This window comes from Oncorhynchus tshawytscha, unplaced genomic scaffold (genome assembly GCF_018296145.1).
Source record: "Oncorhynchus tshawytscha isolate Ot180627B unplaced genomic scaffold, Otsh_v2.0 Un_scaffold_7692_pilon_pilon, whole genome shotgun sequence".
Taxonomy (NCBI): Eukaryota; Metazoa; Chordata; class Actinopteri; order Salmoniformes; family Salmonidae; genus Oncorhynchus; species Oncorhynchus tshawytscha.
This window is the reverse complement of record NW_024609664.1, coordinates 112,956-126,862: the sequence shown is the minus strand read 5'-3', so window position 1 is coordinate 126,862 and position 13,907 is coordinate 112,956. Positions and strand designations below refer to the sequence as shown.

The 13,907-nt window shown below is 44.5% G+C and overlaps 2 protein-coding genes across 2 annotated transcripts; both read left to right on the top strand.

The window, feature by feature from the left end:
- Positions 1-2,501: 2,501 nt before the first annotated feature.
- On the top strand, positions 2,502-10,904 carry LOC112240719 (gastrula zinc finger protein XlCGF57.1). The gene is made up of 7 exons (XM_042316736.1): positions 2,502-2,642; positions 2,901-3,060; positions 4,276-4,821; positions 5,857-6,111; positions 9,009-9,209; positions 9,701-10,419; positions 10,629-10,904. Exons 1-6 carry the CDS (start codon positions 2,634-2,636, stop codon positions 10,345-10,347), a joined length of 1,818 nt encoding a protein of 605 aa, XP_042172670.1. The 5' UTR covers positions 2,502-2,633; the 3' UTR covers positions 10,348-10,419; positions 10,629-10,904.
- Positions 10,905-11,566: 662 nt separating this feature from the next.
- Positions 11,567-13,088, top strand: LOC121845404 (splicing factor 3A subunit 2-like). Its single transcript, XM_042316705.1, has 2 exons — positions 11,567-11,665; positions 11,793-13,088. The coding sequence occupies exons 1-2, from the start codon at positions 11,567-11,569 to the stop codon at positions 13,086-13,088; spliced, it is 1,395 nt and encodes a 464-aa protein (XP_042172639.1).
- The last annotated feature ends 819 nt before the right edge of the window (positions 13,089-13,907 follow it).

Genomic DNA, 13,907 nt, shown 5'->3' with positions numbered 1-13,907 from the left:
ATGTCTCCATTTTTTTTTTATTGGAAAGCTGTGACTGCTATTATATCATACAATATTAGTACTTCTTGCATTTACAAGTTATCTAGTTAATTTAAACAATTGATGTAATCATTCCTGTAAAACTGCCTGGCTAGTGAGCTAACACATACAGTGCAGATACAGAGATCCTATTCAATTAGATTAGGTGAGATTCTACATGTTATTCTGGGTGTAACTCACAGAGATCCTACTCAATTAGATTAGGTGAGATTCTACATGTTATTCTGGGTGTAACTCACAGAGATCCTATTCAATTAGATTAGGTGAGATTCTGCATGTTATTCTGTGTATCTCACAGAGATCCTATTCAATTAGATTAGGTGAGATTCTGCATGTTATTCTTAGGTGAGATTCTGCATGTTATTCTGTGTGTAACTCACAGAGATCCTATTCAATTAGATTAGGTGAGATTCTACATGTTATTCTGGGTGTAACTCACAGAGATCCTATTCAATTAGATTAGGTGAGATTCTGCATGTTATTCTGGGTGTAAGAACCTGTGACGGAAACCATGACCGCTAGACTGTAAGTCAGGTTTAGGGTTCATTTGAATTGAAGGCAGTCAATTCAGGAAGTGATTTGAATGTAAAATGGAAAAACGTTTATTTTTTATTTTTTTATTCATCTTTTATTTTTCAACTTATTGAGAAGTCATTGAAAATAGATGCTTTTTCTTTCAATTATTGAATTGGAATGTCAGTTTACATCCTGAAAGGATTGACTTAAACTCAAATTGACCCCAACCCAGGTGTAAGTGGTTATGAGTGACTGAAAGTCTGGTTTATCGCACTTAGTTTAGCACAGCTCAACATTAGTGACGTTACATCATGGAACACTTCGCATCAAAGAAACAACTGTACCGGTACCCCCCTGTATATAAACTCGCTATGGTTATTTTACTGCTGCTCTTTAATTATTTGTTACATTTTTTTTGTGTGTGTGTATTTTTTCTTAAAACTGCATTGTTGGTTAATTAAGGGCTTGTAAGTACGCGTTTCACTGTAAGGTCCACACCTGTTGTATTCGCCGCATGTGACAAATAACATTTGATTTGATTTGACAATGACAGAACTGCTATCTCTGCCCTCTTTCAGAAGTGTGCACGTGGTCACGACCCCTCATGCATTTAAAGCCATTGGATTGGCGCAAGCATGGCTCGAGGGAGTTTCCACCATATTCCTTTTCCACCAATCCATTCCTTTAAATACATGAGGGGGAGTGCGCGAGTGCACAAGGATAGAAAATCCGAACTTCTTCCGACATGTTATATTTCCCACCACCTGTTCGTCTGTTACGTGATTCGTTCCTGATATATTTTATAAGAACAAAACTAAGGGCCCCTCTGCACAAAGCTTCTGTTTGGTCATAAAGACTTACGTCAAACAACACATTATTTACTTGCCACACATTTGAATTGTCTGTATATTATTATTATTTCACCTCATTGATGTTACTTATTGTGCCAAGAAATCCAGTGACTTACAGACCACTAGTGTCACTAGTGACATGTTACTCACTGATCATATGCATGTCCTGATGGAATGAATAGAAGAGCATTGTGGGGATAAACATCTTATGTGTTTATTATCTATAAAACATGTGATTTAAGAAACCGTGTCAGTAGGCTACTTAGTATACTGATATATTGTAACAGGCTTTGGACTTTGTCTTTCCCATCCAGCCCAGATGATGACAGTACAGGTGCATCCAAGAGGCAAAAATAAAACAGCTTCTATTTCCAGGCCATCAGATTGTTAATTAGTCCCCATTAGCCGGCCTCTGCCCAGTACCCTGCCTGGTACTCTACACTGCACCTTACAGACTGCTTCCTAACATTGGTCACTTTAATAATATTTACATACTGTTTTACACACTTCATATGTATATACTGTATTTTAGCCAATGCTAATGCTATATTACTACTGCTATACACACCTTATATATTAATATACTGTCTATACACACCTCAACATATATACATTGACATTCTTGACTTGGACCATTGCTCGTTCTCATATTTCTTCATTTCCACATTTTTTATTTTTGGGGGATTTAGTGTTTTGTATTGTTTGGTATTACTGCACGAACTAGAAACATAAGCATGTCACTGCACCTGCGATAACAGCTGCAAAAGATGTGCACGCCACCAATACAATTGTTTTTGATACAATTTGATTTGAATTTACAATACAATTTGATTTGATTTGATTTGATTTGGATTTGATTTACTAAGGCGCACCAAGAAGACGACGTAAACCAAACACGGAAGTAGTAATGCAGCTAGCTGATGTTAACTAACCAGTTTATTTATCGCACTTCAAAGCATTGTAGCTAGTTCCATACAGCTAATATCACCAGATATAACTTATGATACGGTTATGGTAACGTTAAGTATTATTCACTGGCTGGACTAGTTAAAGTATGGAACTATGCAACGCAGGATTTCCGCCTCTGCCAGTTTAGGAGCTACACTACTAGCCAGTTGTAGCAGCGCGCTATCGTTAGATACCATTTCTCCCTCACAGCACAGCAAAGAGACTGGAATAACTCTGGCACAACAACATATTCTTTGAGATATTTGAAGCCCATTCACAATGCATGAGGTGAGAAGACAACCTCGTAACTTATTCGTTTGCTAACGTTAACTAGCTAGCTATATTAGCTAACTAACGCGTTTAGCTATGCAACTTCACTTGTCAGAGTTGAATAAGTCGATAAGTTGTCAGGACGGTCAGCTAGCTAGTTATCTAAAAAAAAAATACGTTATCAACCCTAACTAAGCTAGTTGTTAGGACTGTAAACAAAGATTAATTGACATTATTGATACATTTTTGTGATGTGCTCTCTCACCTTTTTAATAGTTTGATGAACGCCAACAGTCAAAATGGCGGAGTCCTGGCCGTAACCATGGTGACCAGAGCAGCAGACTCCAGGGTCGCGAGATGCTCCAAAGATTTAACATTGTATTCAAAGAGGAGCCAGAAGATGACGATCATGCACCTTGTGGTCAGAGTAATACTGGTGAGTGTGCAATGCCTTTCAATAGTTGTCCCATGTAGCTGGACACAAGAGAGAATAACCTGACAAAGACCTAAGGTTTACGTCCCAAATGACAATCCTTTAGTGCAATACATTGATGCTGTATATAGGGAACAGAGTGCAATTTCGAACGCATATCATCTTTGTGGAAATTGCTTTTAGCAACCAGTGAGCAGACAGAGATTGGCTTTATTAGTTCATGCTGATAGTCCAATAAGATCCCACTTGAGAAAAAGCTCCACCTTGTCCTCTGAGAGGTCAGGTGCAATCATCCCCATACTGCTTAGACCAATCAGATCTCAACAAGTGTGTAGGTTCTATTTGGAACTGGGCCTCTAATGTGGTTCCCATTGGAGCTAGACGGACCGGACTCTTCCTATTTCGCCACAGGAGAGAGTTGCAGCCGTCACACTGACAGTGAGGAGGTTCTACCTCAGGAGAACCTAAACAATAGGACCAGTCCAAACACAAATCCAAGAAGAGACACACGGCTGCAGAGAGTGTGGAAAGGAGTTCCCTACCTCGTATAAACTATGCGGACACCAACAGATCCACCAAGGGGTGAAACCTTACCGATGTTCTGCATCCAGGAAGAACTTGACGATACACCAGGTAGTGCACACAGGAGAGAAACCTTACTCCTGCCCTGTCTGTGGCATGGGCTTGACTCAGCAGGAAGATATGACTGCCCACACTGTAGAGAGAGAGTAATGACACTGAGGAGGAAGAGAAGGAAGAAGAGAAAAGGGAGGAAGAAGTAGGTGGATTGATACATTCTGAAGGAGAATTAGGTCATTTGGATTCTCTTCAGCTTGGTAAGTAGTGGTGAAAGGATGCCTTTAAACATAAAATATAGGCCCCAAATGGCACCCTATTCCTGACATAGTGCACTACTTTACCCTGTGATACATCCCTAATGGCACCCTATTCCCTACATAGTGCACTACTTTACCCTGTGATACATCCCTAATGGCACCCTATTCCCTACATAGTGCACTACTTTACCCTGTGATACATCCCTCATGGCAACCTATTCCCTACATAGTGCACTACTTTTGACTAGGGCCCATAGGGTTCTGGTCAAAAGTAGTGCACTCTAAAGGGAATAGGGAGTCATTTGGGATCGACTCAACCAATACTACCATAGTTATTGACCTATATGCTCTATTAGTAAATCCATATTATTTCCCCCCACAGGAATGAGTCCTGCCTCCAGCCACGGCAGTGAGGAGACTACCTCTACATCAGGAGAACCTGAGCAACACCAGGAGACTCACCGGGAGACTCATCAGACAGAAAAATCGTCTCTCCGGGAGACTCATCAGACAGCCACGCCGTCTCACCGGGAGATTCATCAGACAGAAAAATCGTCTCTCCGGGAGACTCATCAGACAGAAAAATCGTCTCTCCAGGAGACTCATCAGACAGAAAAATCGTCTCACCGGGAGACTCATCAGACAGAAAAATCGTCTCTCCGGGAGACTCATCAGACAGCCGCGTCGTCTCACCACTACTGCTGTGCCTGTGGACAGGAGTTCCCTGGTGCCTATGACCTCATGCTACACCAGAGGACTCACTATATAAGGAACAGTGTTCCATGTGGGACACATACCATGACTGCACACCTGCAAACATCCGCTGTAAAGCGAGAGAGTGGTCACACTGAGGAGGAGGAGGAAGGAGAGGAAGTTGGTGGATTTATTAAACGTGAAGAAGCAGCTACTTGGGATCCTCCTCAACTCGGTAAGGGGCTGGGATATGATGCTATTAAAGAACACAAAGGTTAGTCCTAAATGGCACCCTATCCCCTACATAGTGCACTACTTTTGACCAGAGCCCCCAAAGGGAAAAGGGTGCCATTTGGGACACTATACTATACCACCATAGGGGTTGGGTTAAATGCGGAAGAGCCATTTCAGTTGAAGGCATTCAGTTGTACAACTGACTAGGTATCCCCCTTTCCGTTTCCGTAGTAATGGACCTACAAGGTAACTGCTAAAAAAGAGGAAGCACCAACATATAGTGTTTTAATTGGTCAGAACATCTTTAATGTGCCATTGCTTGAATTCTACAAGGTTCTGGAACTCTCTTGGGGGTGGGACACCATGAGACAGAAACATCTTTAATGTGCCTTTGCTTGAATTCTACAAGGGTCTGGAACTCTCTTGGGGGTGGGACACCATGAGACAGAAACATCTTTAATGTGCCTTGGCTTGAATTCTACAAGGGTCTGGAACTCTCTTGGGGGTGGGACACCATGAGACAGAAACATCTTCAATGTGCCTTTGCTTGAATTCAACAAGGGTCTGGAACTCTTGCAGGGATACGACACCATTCTTCTACAATAAATTACATCCTTTGTTGTTTTGTTGATGGTGGTGGGAAAACGCTGGCTCTGGCCCTGCTCCAGAATTTCCCATAGTTCAACTGGGTTGAGATCTGGTGACTGAGACGGCCATGGCATATGGTTTACATCGTTTTCATGCTCATCAAACTATTCAGTGACCACTCGTGCCCTGCGGATGGGGGCATTGTCATCCTCCCCCATCTGGATAGAAATGATTTGCCAAAGGTTGACGGTGATCAGTCAGAATGGTGGTGTATTTATTGGTGTTTATCTTGTCCTCTAAGGGGTGGATTGGACCAAACCCATGCCATGAAAATGCTCCCCACAACATAACAGAGCAGCCAGATTCCTAATTGACTCAAGTGTTTCCTTTATTTTGGCAGTTACCTATATATGCTCTATTAGTAAATCCATATTATTTCCCCTCACAGGAATGAGTCCTGCCTCCAGCCACCGCAGTGAGGAGACTACCTCTACATCAGGAGAACCTGAGCAACACCAGGAGAACCACGACACAGCCACGACGTCTCACCGCTGCTTTGGCTGTGGACAGGAGTTCCCTGCTGCCTACGACCTCGTGTTACACCGGAGGACACACATAGAGAGAGGCTTCTACAAGTCTGTCTGTGGAGAGCTGTTCTACCAGAAAGAGTTACTCAAAACACACCATCAGAAAGTTGACACAGGTGAAAAGCCACAGAGATCCTTTTTAAAATAATGAGATTCTTGTGTGTGAGCAGCCATGTAGGAAACCATGACAGCTAGAGTGTAGCCTAAGTGATCTGAGTGACTGAAAATATGGTTTATCACACTAAGTTTACCACAGCTCAAATTTAGTAATGTTGCATGTAAAACTCAACTACAGTACCAGTCAAAAGTTTGGACATACCTAATCATTCAAGGGTTTTTCTTAATTTTTTACTATTTTCTACATTGTAGAATAATAGTAAAGACATCAAAACTGCGAAATAACACACATGGAATCATGTAGTAACCATAAAAAGTGTTAAAGAAATCAAAATATGTTTTATATTTGAGATTCTTCAAAGTAGCCACCCTTTGCCTTAATGACAGTTTTGCACACTCTTGACATTCTCTCAACCAGCTTCACCTGGAATGCTAATCCCGACAGTCTTGAAGGAGTTCCCACATATGCTGAATACTTGTTGGCTGCTTTTCCTTCACTCTGCGGTCCAACTCATCCCAAACCGTCTCAATTGGGTTGAGGTCGTGTGATTGTGGAGGCCAGGTCATCTGATGCAGCACTCCATCACTCTCCTTGGTCAAATAGCCCTTACACAGCCTGGAGGTGTGTTGGGTCACTGTCCTGTTGAAAAGCAAGTGATAGTCCCACTAAGTGCAAACCAGATGGGATGGCGTATTGCTGCAGAATGCTGTGGTCGCGATGCTGGTTAAGTGTGTCTTGAATTCTAAATAAATCACAGACCGTGTCACCAGCAAAGCACCATCATACCACCTCATTCATGCTCCATGGTGGGAACCACATATTCGGAGATCATCCGTTCACCTACTCTGCATCTGACAAAGACACGATGCTTGGAACCAAAAATCTCAAATTTGGACTCATCAGACCCAAGGACAGATATCCACTGGTCTAATGTCCATTGCTCGTGTTTCTTGGCCCAAGCAAGTCTCTTCTTCTTATTGGTGTCCTTTAGTAGTGGTTTTCTTTGCAGCAATTCGACCATGAAAGCCGGATTCACGCAGTCTCCTCTGAACAGTTGATGTTGAGATGCGTCTGTTACTTGAACTCTGTGAAGCATTTATTTGGGCTGCAATCTGAGGTGCAGATAACTCTAATGAACGTATCCTCTGCAGCAGAGGTAACTCTAATGAACGTATCCTCTGCAGCAGAGGTAACTCTGGGTCTTCCTTTCCTGTGGCGGTCCTCATGAGAGCCAGTTTCATCATAGCTCTTGATGGTTTTTACGACTGCACTTGTAGAAACTGTCAAGGCAAAGTGTGGCTACTTTGAAGAATCTCAAATATAAAATATATTAGGATTTTTTTTTTTTTATACACTTTTATGGTTACTACATGATTCCATATGTGTTATTTCGTAGTTTTGATGTTTTTACTATTATTCTACAATGTAGAAAATAGTAAAAATAAAGAAAAAACCCTTGAACGAGTAGGTATGTCCAAAATTTTGACTGGTACTGTACATTTAGACTGGTACTGTACATTTTGACTGGTACTGTACATTTTGACTGGTACTGTACATTTTGACTGGTACTGTACATTTTGACTGGTACTGTACATTTTGACTGGTACTGTACATTTAGACTGGTACTGTACATTTAGACTGGTACTGTACATTTTGACTGGTACTGTACATTTTGACTGGTACTGTACATTGCTGACTGGTACTGTACATTTTGACTGGTACTGTACATTTAGACTGGTACTGGTACTGGTACTGTACATTTTGACTGGTACTGTACATTTTGACTGGTACTTTTGACTGGTACATTGCAGACTGGTACTGTACATTTAGACTGGTACTGTACATTTTGACTGGTACTGTACATTTTGACTGGTACTGTACATTTAGACTGGTACTGTACATTTTGACTGGTACTGTACATTTTGACTGGTACTGTACATTTTGACTGGTACTGTACATTTCTGACTGGTACTGTACATTTTGACTGGTACTGTACATTGTAGACTGGTACTGTACATTTAGACTGGTACTGTACATTGCAGACTGGTACTGTACATTTAGACTGGTACTGTACATTTAGACTGGTACTGTACATTTAGACTGGTACACATTTACTGGTACTGTACATTTAGACTGGTACTGTACATTTTGACTGGTACTGTACATTGCTGGTACTGTACATTTAGACTGGTACTGTACATTTCAGACTGGTACTGTACATTTAGACTGGTACTGTACATTTCAGACTGGTACTGTACATTTAGACTGGTACTGTACATTTTGACTGGTACTGTACATTTTGACTGGTACTGTACATTTAGACTGGTACTGTACATTGCAGACTGGTACTGTACATTTAGACTGGTACTGTACATTGCAGACTGGTACTGTACATTGCATCAGCCAATGGTTGCGTGCCATGTCATCGACTGCACAGTCGGGCATCAGATTGCCGTATCCTATGACGTGGTTTGATGATAATATTTATGTTAAACACCTATCCATGCGTCGTGAGGTCTGGCATGCGTCTGCAATGCAGTCAGCCTGGAATGTGACCAGTGATAACTCACATTTAAAACATTTAAAAAACTTTTACAAGTAAACAGCTTGGAGCCGCACACAGGACTCGCTGCGCAGCAACAAAAAAAACAGGGCACACTTCATTCGCTCCTTTCATTAGGTCCGGCGTACTAAATAGTATGCGGAAATATATATATTTTTAAAGTGTTATAGTATGTCTTCACTATTGATTATCAGCTGTGGTCAGACACGTGAGTCAGGAAAAAACGTGTGAATTCTACTAGAACAAACGTCGAAATGAGTGTGCCGTTTTAAGTACGTAGTAGACTAGTATGGGTATTCGGACATGGCCACTGTCTTTCTTTCCTGCATCAGGAATACCTGGACAACACCGGAAGAATCCCAAAGCTAAGAAGTCTCACGACTGTGTAGTGTGTGGAAAACAACTATCGGAAGCAATGAAGCTGAAGAGGCACATGAGAACACACACAGGAGAGAAACCTCACGGCTGCTCTGTGTGCGGCAGAGGATTCACGCAGAAAGGAAATCTGAAAACACACATGAAAACACACAGAGGTGAGAAGAAACCTTAAATGACTGTCCCTGTAATAACTATGCATAGCAGTAACTATGGAAACGTTTGTCATCTGTCCCAGTAATAACTATGCATAGCAGTAACTATGGAAACGTTTGTCATCTGTCCCAGTAATAACTATGCATAGCAGTAACTATGGAAACGTTTGTCATCTGTCCCAGTAATAACTATGCATAGCAGTAACTATGGAAACGTTTGTCATCTGTCCCAGTAATAACTATGCATAGCAGTAACTATGGAAACGTTTGTCAGCTTGAGTTTATTATGCAAAAAAATATACTTCAGACATTACACTTGAAATTTACACTTCAAAACAGTTTTATCCGATTTAAAAAATAATAATGTTGAGTAGTTCTGAAAAGATAAACATTTATGTCCTAGTAAGTGTTTGACCACATTTCCATTGGACTTTCTTACTTCTTCACGAAGTACATGCTGGTTTGACCGACTTCACACCATGTCTTCCACGCAGGGCTGAACCCCAAATTGTGGTCCGCTGGAGAGGACAGTCCCTCGACATCAGGAGAACCTGAACAACACCAGAAGAACCACACAGCTAAGACATTTCAGAATTGCATAGAATGTGGGGAGATGTGCCAAACTCTACCAGCACTAAAAAAACACATGAAAACTCACACCAGTAAGAAGCCGTCTTACCAATGCTCCCTTTGCGGGGCGGAATTCACTGAGAAAGGGCAAATCCAAGACCACCAGTTACAGCATGTTGGAGAGAAGCCGTACTCCTGCCCTGACTGTGGGAAATGTTTCGTCAATGAAAGCTACATTAAAATTCACCAGCGAACGCACACTGGAGAGAGACCCTACAGCTGCCTTGTGTGTGGAAATAGTTTTGTGAAAAAAGCATACTTAAAAAGTCATGTACTGACACACACGGGAGAGAAACCGTACCTTTGCTCCATCTGTGGGAAGACATACAGTCGAGAAGGAACTTTCAAAATCCACCAGAGAGTTCACACGGGAGAGAAACCGTACCTGTGCACTGAATGTGGGAAGCGTTTCAGCTGTAGAGCAAACCTTTATTCGCACAACAAGAGACACGCTGGCAAACCCATAGGACCTAAACGTCAGTTAGGCAGACCGAAGCAACTGCCAAACTGACAATGGGACAGGACAAATGAACTTGTGTAGTGTCTCTCCTGATCACCAACAAAATAGTTATGTTCCATCTTGATTATAGTAAGTTCCATTTTGGGGCGGCAGTGTAGCCTAGTGGTTAGAGCGTTGGACTAGTAACCGGAAGGTTGCAAGTTCAAACCCCGAACAAACAAATAGTTCTGCCCCTGAACAGGCAGTTAACCCACTGTTCTTAGGCCGTCTTTGAAAATAAGAATTTGTTCTTATTTGCCTAGTCAAATAAAGGTAAAATAAATAAATAAAAAATTATGCATTTCTCATAAACAAACATAAAACAATACAATATGAAGCGTCTGTGGATGTCTGAAAGACTGAAGATTTGTCAGCACCTGGACCTAAACGGCAGTTAGACAGACCCAAGAAACTGCCATAGGGGAAACAGTGCTGGTTAAATGAACTTACGCAGTGACTTCATTTTGTCTAAGAGTTGAAAAATATATGGCCCGTGGAAATCAAGAGAGGTGGTCCACAGAGAGAGGTGGTCCACAGAGAGAGGTGGTCTATAGAGAGAGGTGGTCCACAGAGAGAGGTGGTCCATAGAGAGAGGTGGTCCACAGAGAGAGGTGGTCCAGAGAGAGGTGGTCCATAGAGAGGTGGTCCACAGAGAGAGGTGGTCCACAGAGAGAGGTGGTCCATAGAGAGAGTGGTCCAGAGAGAGGTGGTCCATAGAGAGAGGTGGTCTAGAGAGAGTAGAGAGAGGTGGTCCATAGAGAGAGGTGGTCCATAGAGAGAGGGTCCACAGAGAGAGGTGGTCCACAGAGAGAGGTGGTCTACAGTCCATAGAGAGAGGTGGTCTATAGAGAGAGGTGGTCCATAGAGAGAGGTGGTCCACAGAGAGAGAGTGGTCCATAGAGAGAGGTGGTCCACAGAGAGAGGTGGTCTATAGAGAGAGGTGGTCCACAGAGAGAGGGTCTACAGGTCCCATAGAGAGAGGTGGTCCATAGAGAGAGTCTATAGTGGTCCACAGAGAGAGGTGGTCTATAGAGAGAGGTGGTCCACAGAGAGGTGGTCCACAGAGAGAGGTGGTCCACAGAGAGAGGTGGTCCACAGAGAGAGGTGGTCCACAGAGAGAGGTGGTCCACAGAGAGAGGTGGTCTATAGAGAGAGGTGGTCCACAGAGAGAGGTGGGATTTAAAAATATATATATATATATCTGTAATCGTTAGGAAACACCACATATATCATGTATACAGGAGGGGGCTTAGAGTGGTGTTGTGGAGAGGAGTGGCTAACCAGCGTCAACAAAACCTGGAGCAAACTCGACGCCAGGGGACACAGTGAGGTGCGTTGCTGAGGCTGCGGATCTGACTGGCTCCCTCCGAGACCACGAATGCGTCCTCCGCTCTCAATACCATCTGTTCTGCCTCAACTCTCAGACCACCTTCCATTCGTAAGCTCCCATCCGTCAGCTCCCATCCGTCAGCTCCCATCCGTCAGCCTCCATCCGTCAGCTCCCATCCGTCAGCTCCCATCCGTCAGCCCCCATCCGTCAGCCCCCATCCGTCATCCGCAGCTCCCATCCGTCAGCTCCCATCCGTCAGCCTCCATCCGTCAGCTCCCATCCGTCAGCTCCCATCCGTCAGCCTCCATCCGTCAGCCTCCCATCCGTCAGCCTCCATCCGTCAGCCTCCATCCGTCAGCTCCCGTCAGCCTCCATCAGCAGCTCCATCCGTCAGCTCCATCCGTCAGCCTCCATCCGTCAGCTCCATCCGTCAGCTCCCATCCGTCAGCCTCCATCCGTCAGCCTCCCATCCGTCAGCCTCCAGCCTCCATCCGTCAGCCTCCATCCGTCAGCCTCCATCCGTCAGCCTCCCATCCGTCAGCTCCCATCCGTCAGCTCCCATCCGTCAGCTCCCATCCGTCAGCTCCATCCGTCAGCCTCCATCCGTCAGCCTCCATCCGCTCCCATCCGTCAGCTCCATCCGTCAGCCTCCATCCGTCAGCTCCATCCGCTCCCAGCTCCCATCCGTCAGCTCCCATCCGCCTCCGTACATCCGTCATCCGTCAGCTCCCATCCGTCAGCCTCCATCCGTCAGCCTCCATCCGTCAGCTCCCATCCGTCAGCTCCATCCGTCAGCTCCCATCCGTCAGCTCCCATCCGTCAGCTCCCATCATCCGTCAGCTCCCCCATCCAGCGTCAGCTCCCATCCGTCAGCCTCCATCCGTCAGCTCCCATCCGTCAGCCTCCCATCCGTCAGCTCCCATCCGTCAGCCTCCCATCCGTCAGCTCCCATCCGTCAGCTCCCATCCGTCAGCTCCCATCCATCCATCAGTCAGCTCCCATCCATCAGCCTCCATCCGTCCTCCCATCCGTCAGCTCCCATCCGTCAGCCCCATCCCCCATCAGCCTCCATCCCATCCGTCAGCTCCCCATCCATCAGCTCCCATCCCTCCATCCGTCAGCCTCCCATCCATCCATCCGTCAGCCTCCATCCGTCAGCTCCCATCCGTCAGCCTCCATCCGCCTCCAGCTCTCCATCCGTCAGCTCCCATCCATCAGCCTCCATCCGTCAGCTCCCATCCGTCAGCTCCCATCCATCAGCCTCCATCAGTCAGCTCCCATCCGTCAGCCTCCATCCGTCAGCCCCCATCCATCAGCCTCCATCAGTCAGCTCCCATCAGTCAGATTTGTATGTTTTTTGGGGGGTTCAAGCTTGTATGTGCTGATATTGAGTTTTTACCTGCCAAGTTTTATTGTTCTGTAACTGTTATGAAAGTTGTCCATTTGTTTTGGTATTTAAACACCACTCTAAACGTGTACATGACACTGGAACAACATTTCCCCATGGGGACAATAAAGTCCGTAAAGTAGGGTCTATATGTAGTAATGACAGAGTGGTGAGGAGGAGCTCCACCTACATGATATAATAACAGAGTGGTGAGGAGGAGCTCCACCTACATGATATAATAACAGAGTGGTGAGGAGGAGCTCCACCTACATGATATAATAACAGTGGTGAGGAGGAGCTCCACCTACATGTTATAATAACAGAGTGGTGAGGAGGAGCTCCACCTACATGATATAATAACAGTGGTGAGGGAGCTCCACCTACATGTTAATAACAGTAATAACAGAGTGGTGAGGAGGAGCTCCACCAGAGTGGTGAGGAGGAGCATGTTATAATAACAGTGGTGAGGAGGAGCTCCACCTACATGTTATAATAACAGTGGTGAGGAGGAGCTCCACCTACATGTTATAATAACAGAGTGGTGAGGAGGAGCTCCACCTACATGTTATAATAACAGAGTGGTGAGGAGGAGCTCCACCTACATGATATAATAACAGTGGTGAGGAGGAGCTCCACCTACATGTTATAATAACAGAGTGGTGAGGAGGAGCTCCACCTACATGATATAATAACAGTGGTGAGGAGGAGCTCCACCTACATGATATAATAACAGTGGTGAGGAGGAGCTCCACCTACATGTTATAATAACAGTGGTGAGGAGGAGCTCCACCTACATGATATAATAACAGTGGTGAGGAGGAGCTCCACCTACATGTTATAATAACAGTGGTGGTG